The sequence below is a fragment of the Pleurodeles waltl genome, chromosome 2_1 (genome assembly GCF_031143425.1).
Source record: "Pleurodeles waltl isolate 20211129_DDA chromosome 2_1, aPleWal1.hap1.20221129, whole genome shotgun sequence".
In the NCBI taxonomy this organism is placed as follows: domain Eukaryota; kingdom Metazoa; phylum Chordata; class Amphibia; order Caudata; family Salamandridae; genus Pleurodeles; species Pleurodeles waltl.
Window position 1 is genome coordinate 571,137,091 of NC_090438.1, and position 25,601 is coordinate 571,162,691.

At 43.8% G+C, this 25,601-nt stretch overlaps 1 protein-coding gene across 1 annotated transcript in view; it reads left to right on the forward strand.

Annotated features, from left to right (window-relative positions):
- Nucleotides 1-25,601, forward strand: part of ITGA9 (integrin subunit alpha 9) — an 818,222-nt gene that overhangs the window by 613,695 nt on the left and 178,926 nt on the right. Inside the window, exons 19-20 of the mRNA XM_069215150.1 lie at nucleotides 540-626; nucleotides 24,230-24,309. Coding sequence (XP_069071251.1) covers nucleotides 540-626; nucleotides 24,230-24,309 — 167 coding nt within the window. The remainder of the gene's footprint in view (nucleotides 1-539; nucleotides 627-24,229; nucleotides 24,310-25,601) is intronic.

Below are 25,601 nucleotides of genomic sequence, written 5' to 3' on the forward strand. Positions count from 1 at the left end.
GACAAGTCTTGTCTGGGTGCACTTTAAAATAAGCCTTGCTCACCCCTTGCTACCTCTCGCGTTTAGATTGCGGCTCCCAGCAAAGACTGGGGCATTATGAAATATAATTATTTATTAAAATTGAGTCAAATGATTTTTGCAGTTTGCAGTTTCTGAGAAGGAACATTTTTGGCATTATGACGTCACTGGTTAAATGGCCGCTTGTGGCCCCCGTTAGGAGTGTTTCATTTTCACCAGCGTTCATTTTGTTTCCTGGGGATTTTCAGGTTGCACCTTCAGCAGCACAAAATGCTGGTCATCTTGACCCCTTCAAGTTTCTTCTCTTTGCTGAAGCTGAAGATACTATTTGTGAGCTCCAGGAATAGTTGGGCTTTTTATAGTCACCACATGATGGTGGCAGGACCTTCTCTACACTGCTCTACTCCTCCGACTAGTTCTTCCCTGCTTGTCATCAGCTTCATTTGCACTAATTTGCCTGTTATCGCTTGGTGCTGTTCAGCTTCCCCTAAACACTCACATTTGTTATTTTTCCTTTTCAGGAAGAGAAAGGCACTTCCTGCGAGCTGCTGGAGTCGGACTTCCTGAAGTGCAGCGTGGGATTTCCTTTCATGCGACGCAACGCGAAGGTACAGTATTAATTTAACTCTTGCTTTCAAAAGTAAGGCAGGTGAACTTGCAAGCCGTGCTTTAAATGGGCCGGTACTGAGTACCGGCCCTTTTTTATTTTGAGAGGGAGAGTACCTGCACTTCTTGGGAAAAAAGTATTACTATTAAATAGAGTACTGGCACTTCTCAGAAACAAGCAGGTACTCGGATACAGAGTGCCTGCACTTCTATTTTTCCATTTCAAGCACTGCTTGCAAGCATGCTGACTCATACATAAGGTTGCCACTTGGCAATTATTTCACAAGGCTGACCAGTATTTTTAACCCACGGATAAAATGAAAGCAGATATAAGGATTCAATTTAATACTATGGTAGAGAATTACAAACAAAGCAGCCGTGGGGAGGGTGTTGCACATCTGTTATCGAGTGCCAAAGTATTCTCACTGTTTAGAAGCATTAAAGGTGAGTGACCTTGCTGCTTAAAGGTTCCTGATTTGTCAGCTTTGGTTGCCCACCAAATGAACTCTAAGAGGTTACTCTGTTAGAACGAGTGTGGATAAGTGCACGTTTGCTAATTAAAGTGGTTGATAAGAGATATATTGTAAATCCAAGAAACTAGACAGCAAACCTTCACATAGTATAACATTATTCCTTGTTTTAATAGTGGCCATAGAAACTGTGGTTCATTGATGTTAAGGCAGCCGTCACATGTTTCATCAGGACAACTCTCAATGTTGCTATAAACTTTTAAAATATAAAATAACCATATTCATTCTTAGTGAGAACTATATGACTTGTTTTGATAAACTGTGTAATATTGTTCACCTCTCATGTACACAAAGAACTGCATTTTGCGATGAGTGACTAAACAGTAAGAAACAAAAGTAAGACTTACTTGTGTTCCGTCTGATGGATGTAAGCAATCATTACACCTCCCCCCTTTTTAGGTTGACCACTGTCTGATTGTGCAAAGACTTCTTGTGGGCATTCTGAAAGCTTCTTTGGGAATGTATTGCACCTATTGCTTACCATTGGCTTTGTGGTTTGTAACTCACATTTTCAGGCTTTCTATTTGCTGGCTTTATTTGTTTTAGGCTGTCCAGCATGTCATTGTCCCTCCTGTGGAGCTAAGCTTGTTCACCAGCTTGTTCACCAGTGTTCCTTGTATTCTTCCAAAAGTCCTTGCTTTCTGTAAACAGGCCTTTAAATTGTGTTCTTATCTTGTCACATTTGCTGTGTGTTCAAAGACAGAGGGCAAATGTCAGGCTGTCTTTCAAGGGAGCTTGATGTTTACTTTTCTATCTCTGATTTCAAAGTGAGAGGATTTATGTGAAAATCTTGCCAGGTACTGGGTAAGAAAAAGTTATTTTTCTAGCACACAACAAAACTTTCTCTACTCCATTCTACAACACTCTACTGTACAAATCCCTATGCCACCCACTCTATGACACTCTACTACACTGTACTCTGTGACTCTCTACTCCACTCTTCGACATTCTACTTCACTCTATACCACTATACACCACTCCATTCTATTCCACTCTAGGCCACTCCACTCTACGACTCTCTTTGACTCAACTCCACTCTACGCCACTACATCTTATAACTCTACTCCACTATATGCACTCCACAACACTCTACATCACTCTGCTCCACTCCAGACACTCTACGACACGTTATTCCTCTCTACATTCCTCCACTGTACTGCACTCCACAACACTCCAGTCTTAACACTCCATGATACTTCACTCCACTCTAGGGCTCTTTACTCCACTCTTGGCCAATCTACTCCACTCTTCACCACTCCTCGTCACTCCACACTATGCCACTTCACTCCATGCCACCCCTTTACTCCACTTAGCCATGCTGAACAGCATTCACACTGGTCTACTACATGACTAAAACACTTTTGCAAAGCCAATAACTCTTGCATAGGTGCGACCCATTGGTTTTTCCAAAGCTTGGTTCTTTCTCCCTTCTCTTCACCTTCTTTTGTTTCATACTCTTTTTCGCAAAATATGGTTCTTGGTGTTTGTGTAACTTGCACCTATTATCCATCCTCAAATACGTTTACCTGGGAGCTTATTTACGATTCTTTACCATGCTGAACAATATTCCATGGCTGATGGTTAACAGAAATGGTATTTTAGACAGCACAGAAAATGTAGTCATATATCTCCTACTGGGATGACAATATATTGACTTTACATTTTATAATTGTTTTTCAGCCTTGATAAAGTCCTCGTTGCGAAAAACATATCTGCTGCCATAATGTATATGTACAAATATTTATGCCACCAATATCTTACAAGGAACAAAAGAAGGAATACTGTTGTACCATTTGAAGGATACTGTCTAATTTCCAATGTATTTGCTATCAACCATATTCATTTAAAATTAGTTTTGTAAAAATTTGATTCTATATTATTTGTAAATTATTATTAAAGTAGAGAGAGAATTATGATATTAAAAAGACTACTGAAGATTTTACACACATTATTTTCAACTGCAAGCTGCTGATGCATTCCTACCAAAACATAAACAAATGACTGGTAATTTAACCTTACTCATTCCTTGCGTGTGTGTCTGTGTGCGTCATGGACGTCATTTAGGGGGTTTACAAGGGTCGCTTGGCTTGCTCATTACGACCCCTAGTATTGCTTTTGCCATCCCTGGCCTTAGAGTTGGCAAAATCAATGCAGGAACACAGTGGCAGCTCGTCCTTATAGACCTTGGTTGGGGCTCCATTCTCTTTGTCTTCTCTCAATTTTTTATTACACTAATGGTAAATACTGTTAATTTTTCAATATTAGTGTAATAAAAAATGGAGTACAATTCGCTGTCATATGACCTTCCCTGGCAGGTGAAGCAAGTGAAAAAATGCTTTAAAATGTATGTTGTGTGCATGCCTGTGGGTGAGTGTGTGTTTACGTGAGAGAGTGTGAATATGCGTGCATGTTCAAGCATGTATGTGTCAATGAAATTGAAGGTCGAAGGGAGTGTAATTCAATTTACTCTAACCCTGGCATGTTGGTACATTGTTCATGGCGTGTGTGTTTGTGTGCGCACATTGTGCATGGCTACCGCTGTTTGCACAGATTTCTATTTTTTGATGTGTTTAGATGACCAGACATACATATTTCTTCAGGTATACGCAAGATCCAGGGTTTATCTCAGCAGTCAGTTTTTTTTGTCAGAAGGTTTTCCATTTGAGATAGCTTTCAAAACATCAAAATGACGGAGGAGGAGCTTGTAGAGGGAAAGGTGGGGCTTCCTCATTTTGCCCAATTGCTTCTCTGTAAGGATTTTTTGAGCCCAAGGCAATTTGTAGACGATTGGGCTCTTCCTTTCTCATACATACAAAGCCTTTTTTAGGCTGCTACATGCGTTCATGCTCTAGTGGCCACATGTGTTGGTTCTATAAGGCAACGGTCTATAGAGGCCCTAATGTTGCACCTAAAATGCTTCTAAAACTTTTGTCACTAAATATTTGGGGAGAAACAGTAAAGTAATGAAAAATTATGATTTCACTGTAATATTGGGTATGGTGTCACCGAGAATACTGCCACCAGTGGAGTAGCAGCCTAAGTTTAAACCTCTCTCTTCTGCCCCTACAAAAGGATATTCATGGTTTTATTGAGAGTGTGCTCTGAGCTGCTCGCAGTGCATTCAGTCCTGAGTCAGGAGACTGAGGAAATGAGTCTGCCTGCACTTCAGGAGTACCAGTGGGTACGTGGTATGTCCCCGTAGGAGGATACACATGGATTCAGTATGGAAAAAAGTTAAGACGTATTTCATAGGATATCCTCAGTGCACACCCCATAATGACTGATAGTTATCCCCCAGCATCTTTAGGTAATTTCAAAGGGGTGGGGGGCGTAGAGAAATACCCGGGCCATTACCGGGATACTCATTTTACATTTCTGTCTACGTTCTTTCCCAGGGGTTGATTAACCCATAGTTGAAATAAATCTGCTGTACTGCCCGCGATCGTGAAAGTTCTAATCCTAGCCCAGTTTATTCTTCTCACCATCACCCCACACATAATTCTGAAAAAGGATGGTAAATGTCCTTTCTTACCCGGGGCTTTACTCCTTAATCCCTTGGTGACATGAGTTATTGCTGTTTTGCCAAAGGTTAAGCCAACCTCACCCTCCATCGTGCTCTGTGCATTTCCCTGGATTTTATTGCAACCAACTGTGATAGCAGTAAAACAGCGCGTCCACTTTTGACAGCACATAACGCGAGCATTGTGGATGCAAAATCCACACACATCTTTTTCCTTTCATGTTAAAGCTGAGTGCTAACAGGGACACTGCGCTATGATAAATAAAAGACGGAATGTGAACTGACAGCACTATTACGAGTGATCCTCTGCTTCACAAAGGACGAGGGGCCCAGTGAGGAACGACCAAGAAGCCGTAGGGTGTCAATAGAGCAGACACATACTCTATGGCTACGAGCTGTCCCTGAGGCACCTAGAGGAAATGCGCCTCCTGGTGGTGTGACAACTGTAAAGACATCCTCTGATATCCTGGCTACTGACTGACTATTGCAAGAGATGGGCACAGGAGAGTAGCACATCCACCCCTGCCCATCTGACAGTGGCGCTTTTATTGGACCTATGTCACAGACCCCACGGTTGTCAGTAAGTGCCCTTTGTGAAACCACGAAATGGAAGCCAATGAGAAACAGCGGTGGGGTCAAAGCCGTGACAAAGGCGAAGTTTACAGTATTGAAGCAGGTTTGCAAATTCCGGACATCAAAAGTCGGTGGAAAAAGGAGTAGAATGGGGCACATTTGACACTTTATTTACGCGTATGGGAAACGTTGTAGGAAAGATTAGGGGCATTACTGAAATTAAAATAAAAAGCAAACCAACATGAAACATTTACAGGACTAAACGTGACATTTTGAATGTGAGCTTTGGAGAGACAAACCATACTAGAGGGTTATTTATTTACCGTTTACCCTTTGTATTTTTTGTATAGCACACCAAGGACCTGCGTAGAGAACAGGTAACTCTCAACAGGTACATAACTTACCCAATTCATTTCTTTTGCAAAGTCATTCGTTTTTTTATTTTAGATTTATCAAAGGTCACGGAGCGCAGCGCTGCGAGGCACCTTGCTGCGCTGGCTTGCGTGACAAAGGGAGGGTAGGAATGTGGCATAGTTACCAGTATATGGCGCGTTCCTGTCCTGCCCATGCGCTGGCACACTATGTGCTGTATAGCGCCAGTGCAGGCACCCTTGCATTCTGGTGCAAGGGTGCCTGCGTTGCATGCAGGATTGTTTTGTGCAAGAAGGGAGACCTTCCTGCCCAAAACCAGTCCTCTGAGGCTTTTACTTGAATGCAGCACTTACCAAAAGAGGAAAAACGAAGACAACACCCATTCTCCACCCATGGAATGCCTTCCTGGGAAGAGTAATGCAAGGCAGCAACTTAAGCTGCCTCCGTTACTCCAGATTTACCAGGCCACACAGGTGGCCTTGCGTGGCTTGGTGACTCTCATCTTGGTTTTGCGTCACTCTTCCTTTGCCTTGTGTGGTGCAAGGGTGATGCAAAACTTTGATAAATATTCTCCGTTGAGTTTTAGATACACATTAATACCATTATTTGGATGTTTGTAAATTCAAGTGATGCAGATCCAAGTTCAAGGCAATAGGTCAAATACTTTGTCACACCTTAGGGGGTCAACATTTTAGGGCATTCTCATTCTCATTTTCTCTCTCTCTCTCTCTCTCTCTCTCTCTCTCTCTCTCTCTCCCTCACGCGCTATCTCTCGCTTTGCCATTCAGGCTACAAAATCATGTGGGGTCTGATTAGTTAAAGAAGCTTAAGGAAGTGAGGAAGTGATGTACATAGGGGAGAGGATTTGGAGTAAAGGCTAGAGCTGCCAATCATGTGATTCTGGACAAATCACCTAACCTACCCATGCCTCCCACAAATAAATGTGTTCTTGTGTTATGTAACTGGTGGTCATGTAAAGCACTCCAATACCTTCCGGTCCAGTTCGAGCTAACTAAAACTGCAAAAATGAATGTCACTGGGAATGAACAGGAATGCGGCTGTAAACCTAAGCATTCTATGAGATATACTATGCTTACATTTTCCCCAAGGTATGATAAATTAATGAATGAAAGAGTTTGGTTGAAGCACCTGCAAGGACCTATGTTTTATTTTAGTAGCTGGATTGGGTGACTGAGCTGCGTGACACAGCATTAAACACTGTTATTTGCTCAGATTCAGCCTATAGCAGTGATCATTTAAAGAAGATACCACTTTACTCTTGACCGAAGAGTCACTCTAAAAAGGGCTGTTGACTACAACCTGTATCAGCTGGACAAATGTCTGACTCACCAGAATTATCCTGGATTGTGAAAGAGAGGCCAATAATCAATTGGGCATGGAGATGGAACTTCTCTCCTGCTGCAGCAGGTTGTAAGCCATGCAGCAGTGCCTCACAGGTCAAGCAGATGAAAAATGTAGAACTTTATTTTGCCGTTTATGCTCTCAAATATTTTTCAGGGTTGTATGATGGAACCACGCATGCTGGAACACTGCATGCCTTAAGAACATGGTCAGAACCATGACCGCATCGTTTCCACGAATGTCTTTAACACACATGCATTTACAACGAATTTCATTGTAAAAACATGCCTAGTTAAGGCATGTGTGGAAACGCATGAGAACCGGCATGCGTGGTTCTGTCATGCAACCCACCTCCACCCGCCCTGAGGCCCAAAAACGACACCACCCCTAATACCTAAACTACCCGGAATGAACCCTGAAAAAAAACTATAGCAACCCCAACTCCTGCCCCTAAAACTAAACTACCCCTACCTCCCACCTGCCCTGAATCCTAAAAAAAGTCCCTGACCCCCACCCCTGCCCCATAAAACTAAACTATCCCCACACCCCCACCCACCCTGAGTCCTAAAAAAAAAAGATTCCAAATCCCCCAGCTCCTAAAAAGTAAACTACTCCTACCCCCACCTGCTCTCAGCCCCAAAACAAAACTACCCAATCCCCCTAACCCTGCCCCTAAAAACAAAACTACCTTGACACCCCCACCCGCCCTGAGCCCTAAACCTTCCTCCTAATAAGTAAACTACCCCGACCCCCTCACTCACGCTAAGCCCTAACAAACAAAAACTATCCCGACCTCCCTACCCCGGTCCCTATAAATTACCCTGACCCTGCCACCCACCCTGAGCCATAAAAATAAATTCCCAACCCCTCCCCCTAAAAACTAAATCTAAAACCCCCCCACACACCCTAAACCCTAAATCTACCCCACTGCTAAAAACTACCTACCAACCCTGCTCCAACCCTACTTACCTCACTGCGTCCTCTCCTGATCCTTACTCCTCTTCTCTCCTCCCTCCTCCTGCCCTTCCTTAAAGCTTCCCTCTCCCCTTTAAGCATAAACTACCCCGTTTCCCACCCGTCCCTAAAAACTAAATTACCCTGACCCTGCCACCCACCCGGACCCCTAAAAATAAATTCATCTCCCCTATAAACTAAAACTAAAAACAAACCTCACACCCTAAGCCCTAAATCTACCCCCACTGCTAAAAACTACCCACCAACCCTGTCTCAACCCCACTTACCTCACCGCGTCCTCTCCTGATCCTTCCTCCTCTTCTCTCCTCCCGCCCTTCCTTAAAGCTCCCCCCCTTTAAAAATAAACTACACCGTCCCCCACCCTAAGCCCAAAATAATAAAGATACCCAAACCACCCACTCCAGTCCCTAAAAAACAATAGCCCGCCCCCAACTCTGAGCGCTTAAAAAATAATACTCAAACTGCCCCACCCCTGCCCCTTAAAAGAACACATAGCCCGCAACGAACTCCCACCCACCCTAATCCCTTAATCCACTCCCCACCCCTGAACCAGACTCACTTACCTCACCGCATCCTCCACGTCCGCACCCGAACAATGCATGACTTTTTCTGTGCCTTAACCACGCATACACGTAGTTCAGCACATGCGTGGTTAAGGTACAGGAAAACCATGCGTTGTTCTGGCAAGCGTGGTTACGCTTGCGTTTTAAACATCCGTGCCATTAAGGACACATTTTCCAGTAGTATTTAACTGACACAGCAACTTCACAACCAAGCCTTGATGTCTTTCGTTCGACCTTCAAGGCTATATAGGCATTACCTTTTACGTTCAGAGCAAAAGATGCATGTTGCTTAACCTGAATTGAATTGAATTTGGAATATTGTTTTTGAAATAAGTATGGTGTTTAACTTCTTCATTGACGTGGTAGGTATGGAAGGGACGGGTTAGCCTCCCTGATGGACCTCCTCTCCGACCCACTGTTCCTTCCTGCTGAAGACTGTAACTTCTTCAGTGACGTGGTAGGTATGGAAGGGACGGGTTAGCCTCCCTGATGGACCTCCTCTCCGACCCACTGTTCCTTCCTGCTGAAGACTGTAACTTCTTCAGTGACGTGGTAGGTATGGAAAGGGACGGGTTAGCCTCCCTGATGGACCTCCTCTCCGACCTACTGTTCCTTCCTGCTGAAGACTGTAACTTCTTCAGTGACGTGGTAGGTATGGAAGGGACGGGTTAGCCTCCCTGATGAACCTCCTCTCCGACCCACTGTTCCTTCCTGCTGAAGACTGTAACTTCTTCAGTGACGTGGTAGGTATGGAAGGGACGGGTTAGCCTCCCTGATGGACCTCCTCTCCGACCCACTGTTCCTTCCTGCTGAAGACTGTAACTTCTTCAGTGACGTGGTAGGTATGGAATGGACGGGTTAGCCTCCCTGATGGACCTCCTCTCCGACCCACTGTTCCATCCTGCTGAAGACTGTGTCCATGTGCATTCCAAATGAGGAAAGATATGGGGGGTCTCAGGACTCATGTCTGAGAATGCATAATGTCTGTTCATAAATGGAAGACAAAGACTTAAAGTGCAGTAAAACTGGAGCAAATATGCAAATCAATGCAACAGACTGTCGTGAAAGAAAGCAACCCCCTGTAAATTGACAACTAATTCTTGGTGCCAATTATGCTATCTCAAATCACATGAATGAGTCGGAAAGTATCACAAGTGGAAGCACATGATAGCAACAACCCAGCGCAATAAAAGCCAGCCATGACACCAGCACACACTGCCAGCTGCAAACATGGATGCCTCTGGCTAGCCAGGAGAAGGGCTTACTCGGCTGAATGCTTGTCACTGACAGAGTGAGGTGGTCTGGAGGTCATGAATTAATATCATAGAAAGACGGGTTCTTCCTTCTGAGGTGGGTAAATTGAGCAACATAAATTGTGCAGTATTGATAATCACAGCACGTAGGAGCTGCAGGACTGCAATATTTAGCGCTACATAATACCAAGTTATTCATATTATTTATTTTGGTACAGTGACAAAATCAGAGCATATTAGCTTAGGCAAAGAGCACGGACATGAAACGTGAGGCTACAATGCAGTATTCAGGGTATGAGTGAACATGTTAAACGTGTCTGAGGTCAAGCTAACCTATTAACCAGCTCACTCTATACTTTTGTTGATATATTGGCGATCATTAGACTGACATTAGTGCTACCAGGAAAAAGGTGCAGCCTGTCATTGTTGCTGGCATGCCACACTGCTGTGGGTCAGTATAATACATGTAATATACAGTGGCGTGATCTATTATCGCCGGTGGGTCAAAACATGAATGACCCTAAAGCCAGATATGGAATCAGTGAATGGACCTTTACCAAAAAGATACAGAACCACAGTTACAGGTCCCACACACCTCTCTTCTGAATACAGTTACCCAAACTACACACAGGTACCACTACCAGAGGAATGGCGACCTTGTAATTTGACAACTTTTGCATGAGCAGAAACTGGTCATTTGCTTATTTTGTGGGTCGGGTGTACTGTACCACAGAGATCACCACCCCTCTAACACACCCTCACTCTAATGTTTGCGTTAGTGCTTTGCCCTTAAGGAACAGGCCTCAAAGCTTGAGCAGTGCTATGGTAATCGATCTACACCCCACCACCAATAGTTCTGAAGACTTCACCCCACCACCAATAGTTCTGAAGACTTCACCCCACCACCAATAGTTCTGAAGACTACACCCCACCACCAATAGTTCTGAAGACTTCACCCCACCACCAATAGTTCTGAAGACTACACCCCACCACCAATAGTTCTGAAGACTACACCCCACCACCAATAGTTCTGAAGACTTCACCCCACCACCAATAGTTCTGAAGACTACACCCCACCACCAATAGTTCTGAAGACAATAGGTTTCTCAATATTCTGCCGCTCTCCTGGTGTGTTGTTAGTGTGTGATGCGTGTATGGCATGCCTTGCAGCTCCCTTACCTTCTGGCGAGTACTGCCTATGTTCATGGTAGTGAGGATAGAGGTGCCAGAGACGTCTTGAGTCATTTTATAATCTCCAGAAACAAAACAAAAGATGAAATGTAAACGTTCCTACTCCACTGGCACTTCTTTTGATGAGCATTTCCATCCTTGTGCTACTTTATATTACCCTTTCATTATTGAGTTTAGCATTATTCCAATCAATTTAAACCTCCCCAAAATGCATTATCTGTCTTTAACTCCTAACCCCGTCCCCTTTTCACGCATAAGAAGCACCCCCACAATTACTAGTGTCTGTAATATTAAGAAATGGGAACGTCCGAGCCATCCACAATTAAAATTAAAATTAAGAGCCTTCTTCTTCTCAAAGGGCAGAGGTGCATTGCTCCAACTCTTCCATTTTCTTTGACCTGCATTGTATTTATTTCTTCCAAACCTTGTTGCTTGTCTTACTCGACTTTGTGGTGTATGATGGTGTAGAAATGACAGAATGCCAAATGCAGTACATCCAATAGAGATCTTTGAGTTTGTTTTTGCCGGGCACCTAAGAGTGGCCAATATCGAAACACTAAGTACACTCTCCATTGTATCCCTTTAGTATGAGAACAGTTTCCTGTGTTCGTAACAAAAGCACTGTGCACTACTAATCCTCACACCTCAGCAATCTTACCTGTATAGATTCAATACTTTGCGTGGAGGGACATGAAATCACTGAAGCACACTACAGGTTTATTAACACTGACTCGAACCTTGGCACAAAAGGGTGAAGTTCATCTCATACTCATGATGCTGGTGCAAATAGGCTGTGCCAAGTCCTATTTTGTTCCCCCCGGTTGCCAGTACCTGAAACAAGCACCAAATAACTACGAACAAGTTCGACATCTTATTTAAAATGCAATTTGAGATGGCATTGTGATGATTGGACAGACTGAAAATCCAGATAAAAAGTAGCGCATCAAACTTGGGACATAACCAACTGGGAAGACCAAGGCAGTGTTCCGTCTGGTACTGTGGTAAAGCCCCAGGCTTGTGACCCTATGGTCAGAAAGGTCACCAGAGTGCCTGTTTATTGTCTGGGCCTAGCAAGTGGGGATGCTCCACCACTGCCTTAAATCGCAGTCACCAGACTGCATAGCTGTTGGGAGGCCACATTTTGTATAGGGGGATCAGTGTGGTATTGCTATTATTGCAGTTCTCCCTCAGAAGTGAGCTCATCTCAAACATTTGTTGTGATTTTGAGTGAGGGCATATATAGTGCACTGTTCGCATATTAAAACAGGCAGTGGCAAGGCCGATATGTCCAGTGTTGGCTGCCAGTGTTTGGCTTTGGCAGTGCTTGTTTGTTTTGTCACGGTGTTTTCAAAACTTCATAGTTAGGGAAGCTGTGAGGCCCTCATCAGTCTAAAAAAAATGGCTGAAAGCAAAATTATGTGTTTTTTTAATCTCAAAAGCATGCGTCGTCGTAGTCCCAGGTATTTTGTGTTGGTGTTGTTGAGAAAAGACAGAACGTTTCATTCACAGTGTAGTTAGGCAGTGGCTAAAGTGGACTGACTCTTTGCCCATGCTGTATGCTATAGTGGGTGAAAGACAAATATGACTGGCACAATAGCTGACCAATGGATGAAGAGGTCTGGGTGAAAGTCGAAATAAGGAAGTACACTACATGTATGAATTTAGTAAAATCCAAACATCTTGGCTAACTCCATAGCTGCAAACACTAGACCATGCTATGCACATATCCGTATGGGAAGTGTGAGATGTTCAGCGATTACTGAGTAGGGCTCGCTGGCATAATTGAGCAAAATTTATGACAGTAGATGTTCGTCTCTCAGAGATAATATCACTGTGCCTAGGGGTGGGTGGAATGTTTCATTCCGCCTGCGCGACTGGTGTAATTTGGTGACTCTGCGTTACTTTTGTAACACTGAGTTCTAGCCAAATTCCGCCACTCGCCACATGGCAGGATTTTTTTTCCTGCAATGCTCCAGATTAATGCAAGCTGCCAAGCGCAAGCGAGAATTTGCATCAAATTGTGTGGTAAGTATGGAATCCTGTTCATCTTCCTGCGTCACTTTTTGCAGGTCAGATCATCTAAAATTTACCCGAGGAAAATTGTAAATTATCACCAGTTTTGGTGCTCTAGCACACAAATCTGCATGTAATTCCCCATTTTACACAGGAAAACGTGTAATAGGTGCTATTTTCCGAACCAGGAAAATCCCAAAACTCATGGTAGTGGATTTTATAGAATGTGGGAAACATCAATCCCCAGTCCAGAGCGCACGTAATCAGACACTGTTTTGCCTCCTTGGCCGTCCATATTCTGGCAAAATATCTAAGTAATAGGCCTGGGCATCTCTGTGACACGCCAGGCAGACCCATCTGGCTGTCGTGGATTGAGGGGCAGAGGGCATTGATCCCTCTAGCCACCTCTAGGCCCAGCGAGGAAGCTGGTTGTGATCACGTTCCCGGTAATACGGAGACCACCGGGAGGAAACGCGCTCTCTGAAAGCCCCTAAAGGAATTGTAAAGACCACATTATACACATAAATACTTAACAGCTAATATATCTTATTACTGAGCCACCAGGGGTGGGTATTCTCCTACAGTTCATCCGAACATTTGAACTTCCATTTATTAATGTGTTTATCTGTTAGGCTGGCAGCTGTTGAGCTGTCAATAACTTTAAGTTTGATTAATTGGAGTGGGCACTGGGGGCTTAGACCCCAGCATGACCTTCATGACGTGAAAGACCTCGCATGACCACACAGTGCTGGAACTGTGTCTCTGCTGCACCCTGACCAGAAGCGCTAAGGCTTAGGACAGACACTTAGCTCAAGGCTAATTCAAGGTTATGCCGAGGGAACACGGACGGAAAATAATCTGCATTTACGATCTGATTAAGCCAGAGATAAGAAAATTAAATACAAGGGTCTTTACACCGGGGTCTCTATTAAAACCTGCCAGAGAGTTCCAACAGAACATATTTGTAAATAAGACTGAAAAGTGCTTCTTACTTGTCTGCAAAATAGCAATAAATATTTTCATCTAGACCATAACCTTTTACCAGAATATAAATTATTAAAATACATTAAAGAAGTTGGTGGTTGGAGTCATGCGTTGTTTATTGGCGATGACACCCGTCAATGCATTTTATAACACATTCATAGGTCAAATAGTGAAAAGCCTCTGATTGTTATGTCTTAGAAGCAATTTGCTCTTTAATTAACAGCCTCTCAAATAAAGCTCCTAGCATTTAAGGTAGGCCTCCACCAGTCTCGGAGCAGACTTCAGTGCTCTCTGATATTCTCTGCTAATGACCTCTCGTTCCCTTTTTCTGTATTTTGACAGAAATTATTTTTCTGCACTTGTGGTTTATTTTTCGAAGGCGGCAGCCTCTAATGTTTGATATAGCGGCAACTTGGCTTTTGGTCACCGTCCTCCACAGCCTCACTATTTCGTATCTCAGTTGGTGCCATTTAAGGACTAGCAAAGCTGGCCCCAGAGCTATCACAAGGGGAGGGGAGCCAGAGCTTTCCGCCCCAGGACTTTGACATTTTTGGGTCCATCACTCCTGCTACGAGACTTTTTTAATCATAGAATAGAAGGCCTGGCTTTTCACTTTTTAATACAGGTAGTGTGGAAAATCCTCTAAATGGCGACAAATACTGTTTTTTTTTTAACTTTCCCTACGCTATATATCTTCCAAAGTATGAACTGCTTCTTGGGGCACAAATCTAAAAGAGTCCCCACAAAGGTTTTGTTCCCCAAATCTGGCTGGCATTGGTTTTTAGTAGCACTGTTATCTTCAGGGTTCGCTTTTGTTAGCTGGTGTCCATGCACAACTAGGTGCACTATAGGTTTAATCTAAAGACCACATCCCCCTTTCAGGCTTAGATCCATCTGTTGCTTAAGACTTACACTTGGCAGTGCATCTGGTCAAGAACATACCTTTTTTATAATAGATAATCTTAGTCTTAAAATGTACAGCACTGGAAAAATATACTTGAGCTTTCCTGTGGTGACAGTTTTGGATTGTGCATCTTCATTGGTATTGCCCGATATACTCTCCTTAGACACTGGCCACACTTCTCCACCAATCGTGGCCCTCTGTCTGATCACTGCAGTACATCCTCCTGTATTTAGCTGCAGGATCTCTCACCCTGCCCTTCTTACTTTCAGTATGCATGCCTGTCCACCAGTCATGAAACCCCTCAATTTCCTTTTTGTAAGCCTCAGTGAGTGATCAGAAACCTTTTATTGGCCTTAGCCCATGTTCGGTACAATGTACCTTCAGTTCTGGGTTTTTGGCACATGTAGATTCACTCGGTTAACACCTGAAGGAAATTGCTGCTATGTTTGGATTATTTGAATATTGATATTGATTCTTCAATACCACCATAGCCAATCTATTTATGGGTTGTATCTTAAAATGTGGGAGAGATGTTGTTGGGGAGCAGCTGCGATGGAAGTACTGAAGAGGACACGCTATCTTGAAGTACTGGGGCTGCAATGGAGATTACTGCACAAATTAATTCCAGAGTATCAGATTACGAGAATTGCTCAGTTAAAACAGTAATGTATGGTTAATAACATGTGGACAAACCGCCACAAAGAAAGTTTCAGCTCATTAGTCACTAATACCTGGTTGATTTCTCTAACTGACTCTTATGGTTAGATTTAATAACGAGTGGTACACCACAGTGAAGCAAGCAGAGTTGCTGTGCTGCGTTGCATCACCTGGGGAGAGCAGAACTGCGTCACACTTTAAAAAATGGCCTAATTCCGCTCCCGTCATGCACTTTGTGCTCCCTAGTGCCAACACAGGAACCCTTGTTCATTAGTGCAAGGGTGTCTTCATTGTTGACAGGATAGTCTTACTGCACAAAATGTATCCTTTGAGGCTATTTCTTCTTTTTGTGCACCACACATGCAAAGAGGAAGTAACAAAATGAAATAGATATTTTTCGTGGTTATGCCACTCTCGGGGAGCTGCAGGATTTTGGTGAAAATTCATGCCTACAAGTCTTTGTAGGATATGGGTTTGCATCAAAATCCATTGGTGGATGCACTAAAGCTCCCAGTCACCACCCATGGAGCACCTACCTGACAACGCATTGCACTGTGTTACTTTCCTTTCTTTTCTTTTTAGACAATAAAACACAAATAGCCATTAGTTTTGTAAATACCAAAAAATAATTTTGCATCTGGTTTGCATCAAAAAAGAAACTCAAACCCAACGCGAACCCTTTCTAAATCTGGGCCTTCGTTTTTCTCTAGGAGTCAGTTAAAAATGTACAGTAATGGTGTTTTCCTGAGCATTTTTTGCACCAACCTCACAAGATGACACCATATGTACCTTTGCCTATATGTCATGCACCACATTGCAGAGATAGCTGTCCATGATGAAATGGGAGCTACCTTAAACCCTGAATCATCTTTGTACAAATGTAGTGCTTGTGAAAGTTTCTGGATTTCGAAAACTAGACACTGAAGTTTTACAATTTGCTTATCAATATTATTGTATTTGTTTGATATAGTCAAGAAATAACCTTTTGGGTGCTTCAGATCGCTTTGGAACTCTGTAAATATGAATACCATAGCCAAGTTCAGAAACCATGGACAATCACAGTAAATATATAAATGTATTCAGGTGTTCTTATAGCTATGACTATTGCACTGTTGCCAGTTCAGAGGGTAAGCTGCAGGGAGTGAAGGAGAGTCCTAGAGAAGGAAATTCAGATTTCCAGTCAATTAGGCATGATTTTCTGATTGGTATATTTCTAAATCACCAGAAACATGGCTGACTACGGATCCTCTGATTAGGGAGTGAAGATGAAAAGTTCGGTAGTAGAGGGGTAGTAGGTCTTTGTGCAGCCACATAAGAGGCAACAGCTATGCATCAGTCCCATATCTGTACAAACCAGGAACACGTATGACCCATTCTGAATATTAATGATTTTGACTGGCAGCATCAGCCTATTTAATGGCTATTACAGGTTTGAGACCTTGAAAATGGAATAACAAGCTGGTCTGGAATTACCTGGCCTTTTAATGCATGCCTTTATTCCCATATTCTGAGTCCCTTTACACTCACATTTTCAACAGAGAGATGGGAACTGTGAGTGGTGAAGCAGGTGGTTCCATTACGTTCAATTCTGCATGTGGTAAAACTTCCAATTGTGCAGGGTGGAATTCAACAGAAAACAGGCAGAATTACTACTCCATACAATTTGGAGTAATGCTTTCAGAATGAGGCTAACTGCACATACCTACTACATTAATTATTTGGAAGTGACTAATAATTGAAGATGCCTCCCTCCCACTCATCCACCCCTTCCCCCTGTTATCTCGAGGAAGTGCTAAGTCCGGATGAGAATACATTATCTGAGTTTCCTTCACCGTACTGTTTCTGGGGTGGAGGAAATGCCACAGTTATATTTTCCTCCAGAAATAGAAGGATTTTCCATCAACACTCGACTGTGAAACAATCCCCTATGTAAAACCCAAAATACCTAGAGGAGGTACTCAGCCTGAGATTCAGAAATTGGAGTTTGGAAATATGGAAGGATTGTGTGATTGTGAGTAAATTGGGTCCAGACACCTATGTGAGATATGAACATGGTAGTGTCAAAACACAGAGATACTAGCCTTGGCTGTGACTTTACTCCCCAGCCCATTCCGGACGCAATCTCTGAAGACATACTCTTCCTGATCTTTCTCTCTGTCCCTAATTTCTACTTTGAGGAACTCACTACTAGTAGTGAGTGCCAGCCTAACTAAACGATGAATACACTTTAGCTTAGCTTCCTTCTCTCCCTATTCCATCTCTTCACACGCGGCAGCGAAAACTTTCCTTGATGTGACAGTGGGTCGTCTTTGGGTTGCACAGGTTGAACTCAGGGCCAAACTCTCCCCAAGAAGCAGTGGGGGTGCAGGAAAAAATAATTGAAAAAGATTAAAAGTTAAGAGATAAAAGTGTTAAGTCCAAACAGAGAGTGACATTAAAATAGTAAAAATATATTACGGCGTCACCACTGAATGTTCAGCAGTGAAAATGCAAAAAAATAGGAATAATGGTGGACTTAATTAATTAAGAGTAGATATGTAGAGTAAAATAAATATTTCTATTGCAATATTTTTGGGAAACCATTGCACCAAATTATTAGTGAGAATAATCTAAGGCCTGGATTCTGAGTGCCCTGGTGTCAGATGTGAAAATTACTCCACCTGATAAAATCCACACCAAAATGTTCAGAATGTATTGGAATGTGAAGTTATTGCCTATCCTGAGGTTTGCCCAACAAAAGGAGCATACCATTTGGATTTTAGTGCTTTCTCTACCAAAGTCCGAATGGGACATCATTTGCCAGGCATTTCCCCGTGGTAAACATCAGAAGATTTGACTTCCTAAAGTTCACCTGAGGAAAATTCAAAGGTTAGGGTTTTGTAGTGGGATACGTAATCTGAAATTTCTAGTAACAAGCCTTAGCACACATCATTTTTTTCCAGGGTATTTGTAATCGAGGCCGAGGCCTTGGTGTCCACCAGAGGACCCAATGAGTACCAATTCTCCACGAGAAAGTCTAGGGTGGCATCAGCTTGCAAAGGGATATGAGACTGTAAGAAAAAGCACTGTGGCTCTGGGTGCTGAAGATCCCTCTTCCAGGTAGTTAGTTGTTGACGTTTATCCCATTATTTTTAGACATTCTATTCTTAGCAACATACTTCTTTTATGCCTGGATCTTGCTATTCATGGTCCTGTGACACAAAGTTTTTTCTTGGATTTGTTCCTCATAAATGTGAACCTATGTGTTCAGAAAAGGTGTGCTTTAGATTGCTTTATACCTAGAGTTTTATGTAAAGTAGGGCCCATGATGCACACATCTTGCTAGATACAAGCTATGTCAAAGAGCTCCCAAAAGTAGTACAGCCCACCCTTCATTATCCATGTTCACACTCTTTCTCCATTACAGTGTTTGAAGGCATACTTTGTTGGACAAACAACACCAAATAGGCAGAGGGGGCTGTCCCTTCTGCTTCCTAGGAGACTTCCAAATGCTGCTCAGAGGACGTCCCTCGATACTGTTCTCTCACTTCTCTCAAGCTCTGCATCCCTTGCGCCCAACCCATTCCACAGCTTGCTCCCCAAGTTCTCTTTAGTTCCCTCTTCAGCTGCTGAGGCCTCTCCAATGCAATGGCTTGGTTTAGAGCATCACACATTGCAGGGGTTCCCCAGAGACTTAACAGAGGCTAAAGTAGATAATACTGATGCTCTCTTTTGTGGTAGTGTGGTCGAGCAGTTAGGCTTATCAGAGGGTAGTGCAAAGCATTTGTTGTACACACACAGACAATAGAAGCAGCACACACTCAATGACTTAACTCCAGACCAATGGTTTTTATATAGCAAAAATATATTTTGTTAATTTATTTCTAGAGCCACAAGATTCAAGTTGCAGGTAAGTATTTCACATAGGCATCCATACCACTTTGACTGGAATTGGTAAATTGTCCAGTTTTTGAATAATGGCAATAATCTGTTTTAAAGGTTGACACTTCAATTTTCAGAACAGTTTCTGGGGGGGGGAGAAAATGTAATACATTTTTACAGGTAAGTACAACACTTTCAGTTCCAGTTTCCGGGGGTTAGGATATCCACAGGTTGGGGTTCCAGTTAACATCAAACAGCCACCACCAGCAACACGGGGCCTGCCTGGTGCAGAGATCATAGTTGAGGCAATTTTAACATTAGCTCCTACGGAGTCTGGGGGCATTCGGTTTCAGATCTACTGGTAGGTAAATACCCGTGTCTTCGGAGAGCAGATATGGGGGTATAGAGGAGCACTGGTGGGGAGGCCACACGTAGGCACCGAACTTACACCCTCAGCTGCAAAGGAGCGGCCGGTGCAGGTTGCAAACAGAGTGTTGGGCTCCCAATGCTTTCCTATGAGGGGACACCAGGGGTCACTTGCTGCAGACTGGGTCCAGGGGGTCGGTTCAGGAAACCACAGGCTGGACAGGTAGGAGGGCTGTCTGCTGAACTTTGCTGCACCGGTGTTAGGATTCTCCAAGGCCTGGGGGCTGCGGGTGGAGTGTACCTTTAGGAGTCAGATATCTTCATCTGGAGCTTTTGCGGTCAGTTTGGTCCTCTGGATTCACACTGCAGGCGGCATCGTTGGGGGCAGAAGAGGGCAACCCATAGTGGAGACTTGCTCGGAATCGCCTGGGGATCCTTTCTAGCCAGTTGGGCCACCTGGACACGGTGTGTGGGCGTTGGGTGCAGAGTGGTTAGGACTCACGGATCCAGGGAGACTATGGAGTCCTTTGGTGTAGTTTCTTCTCAGACAGCGCAGTTGTCCTCGGGGGTTCTTGGTTCTTTGTGATGCAGGGCAGCCCTTTAGAGCTTGGCAGAGGTCGCTGGACCCGCAGGATGCATTGTTTTCTTGTTGCAGGTTCTCTGAAGCAGGAGACAGGCCAGCAGGAATCTGGTGAGCTGGGTTCAGGGAAGCCCTTAAATACAAGATTTAGGGGTGTCACAGGGGTCAGAGGGCACTAGCCAATGGCTAGTATCCTTGAGGGTGGCTACACCCTTCCTGTGCCCCCGGGGCACATTCCTAACCCTCTTGGTCCCTGTTCTCCAAACCAAAATGGGTGATTCTGCAGGAAGGGGATCACTTCAGCTTTGGACACCTTAGGGATGGTCCCAGATGAAGTGGTCACTCCTCCTTGCTTTTCCTAAGTTTCCTGCTGAGCTTGCTGCCAAAAGTGGGGCTTTGTCGAGGGGTACAGGCATCTCCACTAGCTGGAGTGCCCAGGGGCACTGTAACAGGAGGCCTGAGCCTTTAAAGCTCACCGCCAGGTGTTACAGTTCCTGCCGGGAGGGAGGTGTAAAGCACCTCCACCCGGAGCAGGCTTTGTGTCTGGCCTTAGAGAGCACAAAGGCTCTCATCTCATGATGTCAGACACTTGTCTGCTAGTGGCAGGTTGGCACAGACCAGTCAGCCCTACACTAGAGGATTGGGTCAAATACAGGGGGCACCTCTAAGATGCCCTCTGGGTGCATTGTTCAATAAATCCCACACTGGCATCAGTGGGGGTTTATTTATCTGAGAAGTTTGATACCAAACTTCCCAGTATTCAGTGAAGACATTATGGAGCTGTGGAGTTCGTAATGACAAACTCCCAGACCATATATTCAATATGGTTACACTGCACTTAAAATGTCTAAGAATGGACTTAGACACTGTAAGGGCGTATTGCTCATGCGGCTATGCACTCACCTGTGGTACAGTGCACCCTGCCTTAGGGCTGTAAGGTCTGCTAGAGGGGTGACTTACCTATGCCACAGGCAGTTGTTTGTGGGCATGGCACCCTGAGAGGGGTGCCATGTCGACTATGCCTTTTTCTCCCCAACAGCACACACAAGCTGCAAAGGCAGTGTGCATGTGCTTGGTGAGGAGTCCCCCAGGGTGGCATAATACATGCTGCAACCCTTGGGGACATTCCCTTGCCACAGGGCCCTTTTACAAGGGACTTATCTGGGTGCCAGGGGTGTGCCAATCGTGTAAACAAAGGTACTGGTTTTGGGAAAGAACACTGGTGCTGGGGCCTGGTTAGCAGGATCCCTGCACACTCTCAATCAAAGTTGGCATCCATATCAGGCAAAAAGTATGGGGTAACCATGCCAACAAGGGCACTCTTCTGCACACATATAGCTCAGTTTTTTTCTGTGGCTGGATCTAGGAAAGTTGAAATTAGATAAGCTCCAAAATTTAGGCAGCAGTATTGCTTCCTGCCAACCAGCTTTTGAACAATGAAACCTCCATTATCGTCATATTTGCTGCCAAAATTATCTATGGTGTTATGTGTTTCAATGGAGCACTCCGAACGTTCTTGTTAATTCACCAGATCACTGTTATAATAAAAGTAGATTTAAGTGCACAATCAAAAATTCACCTTCCTTGTGTGTGTTATCAGATCCTATTTCTAGGAGCAGGATTGTTGTTCTGTTTGTCAAATTACCCTGATGCACAGCGGCGGCTGCTGAAAATATAAACTAGAGGGGTGGGAGTATAGGGAGATGGAGTGGGAAAAAAACCCTTATCTCCGTCTCCCGCCGCCTCGCACTCCTCTTGTCTCCATGTGGTGTCCTGTCCCAGCATTCACTGGGACACTAGCACAGGCTCCCCAGCAATCCTGGTGCTGCTTACATGCTAAACATAGCATGTAAGCAGCGTCAGGATTGGTCTGATCAGCAATCACTGCTTCTCAGACACAAGCCTGAGGTCTGTACAGTTTCTCCAGCCTGGCTGTGTATACCGTCAGGTTGGAGAAACCTAAGCGCACATGTGTGTTTGGCCAGCCTCAGACAGCTGGCCTAACACACATGCGCACTTACTGCACTCTCCCCCGGCCCAGCCTCACCCATCCCCTGTACTGCTGGCTGAGCCAGCAGATGAAAAATAAAATGATAGTGCAACTATCATTTTATATTTCATTTCTTGGCTCTTAGACAGGGGTGCGATGCTCCTTTGTCATAGCGAAGGAGTCGCCCCTGCTGGTACAGAAAAAAATATTTTTCAAAAGTGTCTGCTGATGTCTTGAGGACAGGTGTGGGTACTGATGTCAGGCACATGGTTTCTGGAAAATAAGACTACTGGGCATTCTGTATCGAGTGGGAGATCAAGAGTGCCCAGGGTCCTAGTGTAATCAAGGAAAATGGACCCACCCCCCAATTACACCTGATTGGGTGGTAAAAGCCAAACATAAATGGAGTGCCCCGACCCTTTACACTCCTAGGCCTCCGGCTCGCTGCACCTGCTTCCGTCATAATAGATGCGACTATATTTTACCCAGAAAGATCGCAATAAATGAACTGCACAGAGAGTGAAGCGGAGACCTTTTACCTGCTCCGCTGTGTCTCAGATTTGGAGCTGTTGCTGAATCGATCTGGTAAATGGATCCAATCGTGTAAATTGCGTGAAAGGGAAGCAATGATGGTAAAGACAGCTATTGGGTGCGTTGTGTTATCTGCAGATTTGCATGTGCTGTTCGTAATATTGACGAGGTTGATTTATGGTGCTATCTTTGGGCGGTTTTCACAGTTAGCATATTGGTATCTTTGATTTTCTAATCTGTATTGTTCTGGCAACGAGAATTAAGGTTCATGTGTGAAAGTAATTACGGCAGTGGACTAATACTTGCAAGTAAAGGCTGCATTGCCTAAACTGCCGAAGCGGTGCTAATTTGCATCAAAGTGGTATTTAGAACTGTATTACAAAATATTATGATTTTTTAAAAAACAAAACTCCGTACCACATGTTCCCAATTTTTCGGCCCTGACTGTGAGTGACTAGGGAACAGGGTATGTATTTCTTCACTCAGGAGTTACCAACTGTAGGGATACTGGTAATCCAAGGGGGGGGGGGGAAATCCAGCCATTACCAATGGGAACCTGAGGCTCCACTAAAAAATGAGGAATTACTGGGAATCGGTAATTCCAGGTTCAATTCTTGCAATAATTTTCATTTTGTCCTGGACCATACAGATCCTTGGTGTTCCTGTAATCTCTGAAACCTGGTAACTGGCTTCACCAGAATTAAGTGGCCATTTGTATTGAGAGCCATGGTGCTGTAAATAGTAGATGTTACTATCACTCAACCTAATCGTAATTTACCGACCTCTGGAGGATTTAAGGCTGGCTCTGCAGTGACCGGATCCGTATTCGTGACCTTCAGGTCTCTGAAAATGTCAGCTGGCTTGTTAAAGTGTTATGTAATCAATATGCTGTGCCTAGGAAATGCAAACATGGTTTTGCCGAGACAGTGTTGACTAGACGTCCAGAACAAATGGAGAAAAAGACTGCACTACTCACAATGTGTAATATGGCGCCAGATAGCACGTTGGTAGAAATTATCGCCAACCAGGTATTTTATATAATCCGACCTTGGAAACCTACAGTTTTATGTGTCTCCACACATATAGGGTGGCTTTATTTACTGTCAGGTGCATGCTGGTCGATATACAATAAGTGCATTTTTATAACACAGTTTTAAAAAAAAACTTACAAGACAGGTCATGGCGTTCTGAACTAAAATGAAATTCTGTGACTGCAAAACAGGGTTTGTCGCTAACGTCTGAATGCCCTGTGAGGGTTAACAGCCCATCAGAGTGTGCATGCTGTTATACAGTTGTTGCTCCAGCTTCGTATGTTGTGATTGTTTTTCTATATGTAGCCCCAGTTCTGCAACTAATAGCAAATGCATTGTCTTTTAACAGTATGAGTTCAGTGTCATCTTTGATACCAACCGCCTATCTGGGGATGAAGAGACACTCAGTTTTTTGGTCACTGCTCAAAGGTAAGGAGAATAAAAGTGGTGTTTAATTTAAATTTTGCTTAGTTTCTGGCTGCTGTGGTGCGTTGGTTTCAGTGAGCCTGTAAATGCTCTCCTTGATGTAAGTCATGTTCGAGAATAGTGTTACGACAGAGCTCATATCCTTATTATTCGATTGTCATCAAAGAGACCCCAACATGTGAGTTGCAGCTTTCAGTGAGCTGGATGCACAATAACACAATACGGTTTTATCTCCAGCACACCTGCATTTTAACTTTGGTGTGTTTTATTTCTTTTACTCTGTGTTGCAATCAACATAGCAAGAAGAAGGCCACTCCGGTCAATGGTTTATATAAACTCAGTCTCTTGGGATTACTTCACCCCGGGCCAGTGCTTAATTTGTGCTTGTTGTTTCCGGTGCTGAGTACCAGCACTTATTTTTGCGGGCCGGTGCTTATTCTTCTGCCTCAAGCATTTGCTGTGAGCAATAGACACATATGGGAGAGACGGAGAAAGGGAAAAACGAAAAGACGTCACAAAGGGAGAAAGTATAAAGCTGCTGGAGTGAAGTGAAGGGGCAGGGAGGGGATGTAAATGGATTGAAGAGGCCCGAGATGGCTTCAGGATTACGCCTCCTCAGTATTCCGTGTTACCACATTTAATTGCAGCAGCCGCGTGTTTAAGAGAAGGGCTTTGGGTTCCGGTACATTCTCTTTTACAAATTAAGCACTGCCCCGGTCTGTCCTGTTCACGTTTGACATATGTTACCCTTCCATATGTAGGAACGAAAATACATTTATGCTGTATTCAAACACATTTTTATTTTATTTGTTTCACCCTCATTGACAATCAGAGTTGAATTACTGTATGGAGTGTTTGTCTCTTTCTAAGTGCTCCCATTTTTTTTAAATATCGGACAAAGGAGATTGACATGAGCAGGGTAAAGTCTGTGGTTATTAATGCATTCCTTGCGCATAGTTCTATGAATTTTTCTGTAACTTAATGTTTGGCCAATTAATTTACAATCCTATGAATGACATACCTCTGTATCATGTTTGAGCTCTGCAGTCTTATCAGAGTGGCCATAAGTTCAGTAGGTTACAGATAAACACCACAATTCTAGTTTCATTAGTTTTCACATTGGAAAGTCCAGTGGTGTCTAGCTTCACATATGTCCTAACACTGAACTTTCAATGGGACTGGAAAGACTCAGAGTGGACATGTTCTATCCCAAATGGGAGGTTGGGCCCTGTTGAAAGGGTTATCCTTGCAGAAAGTTTCCGATACAGTCCAAAAACCTTCCAAGCAGATAAAGA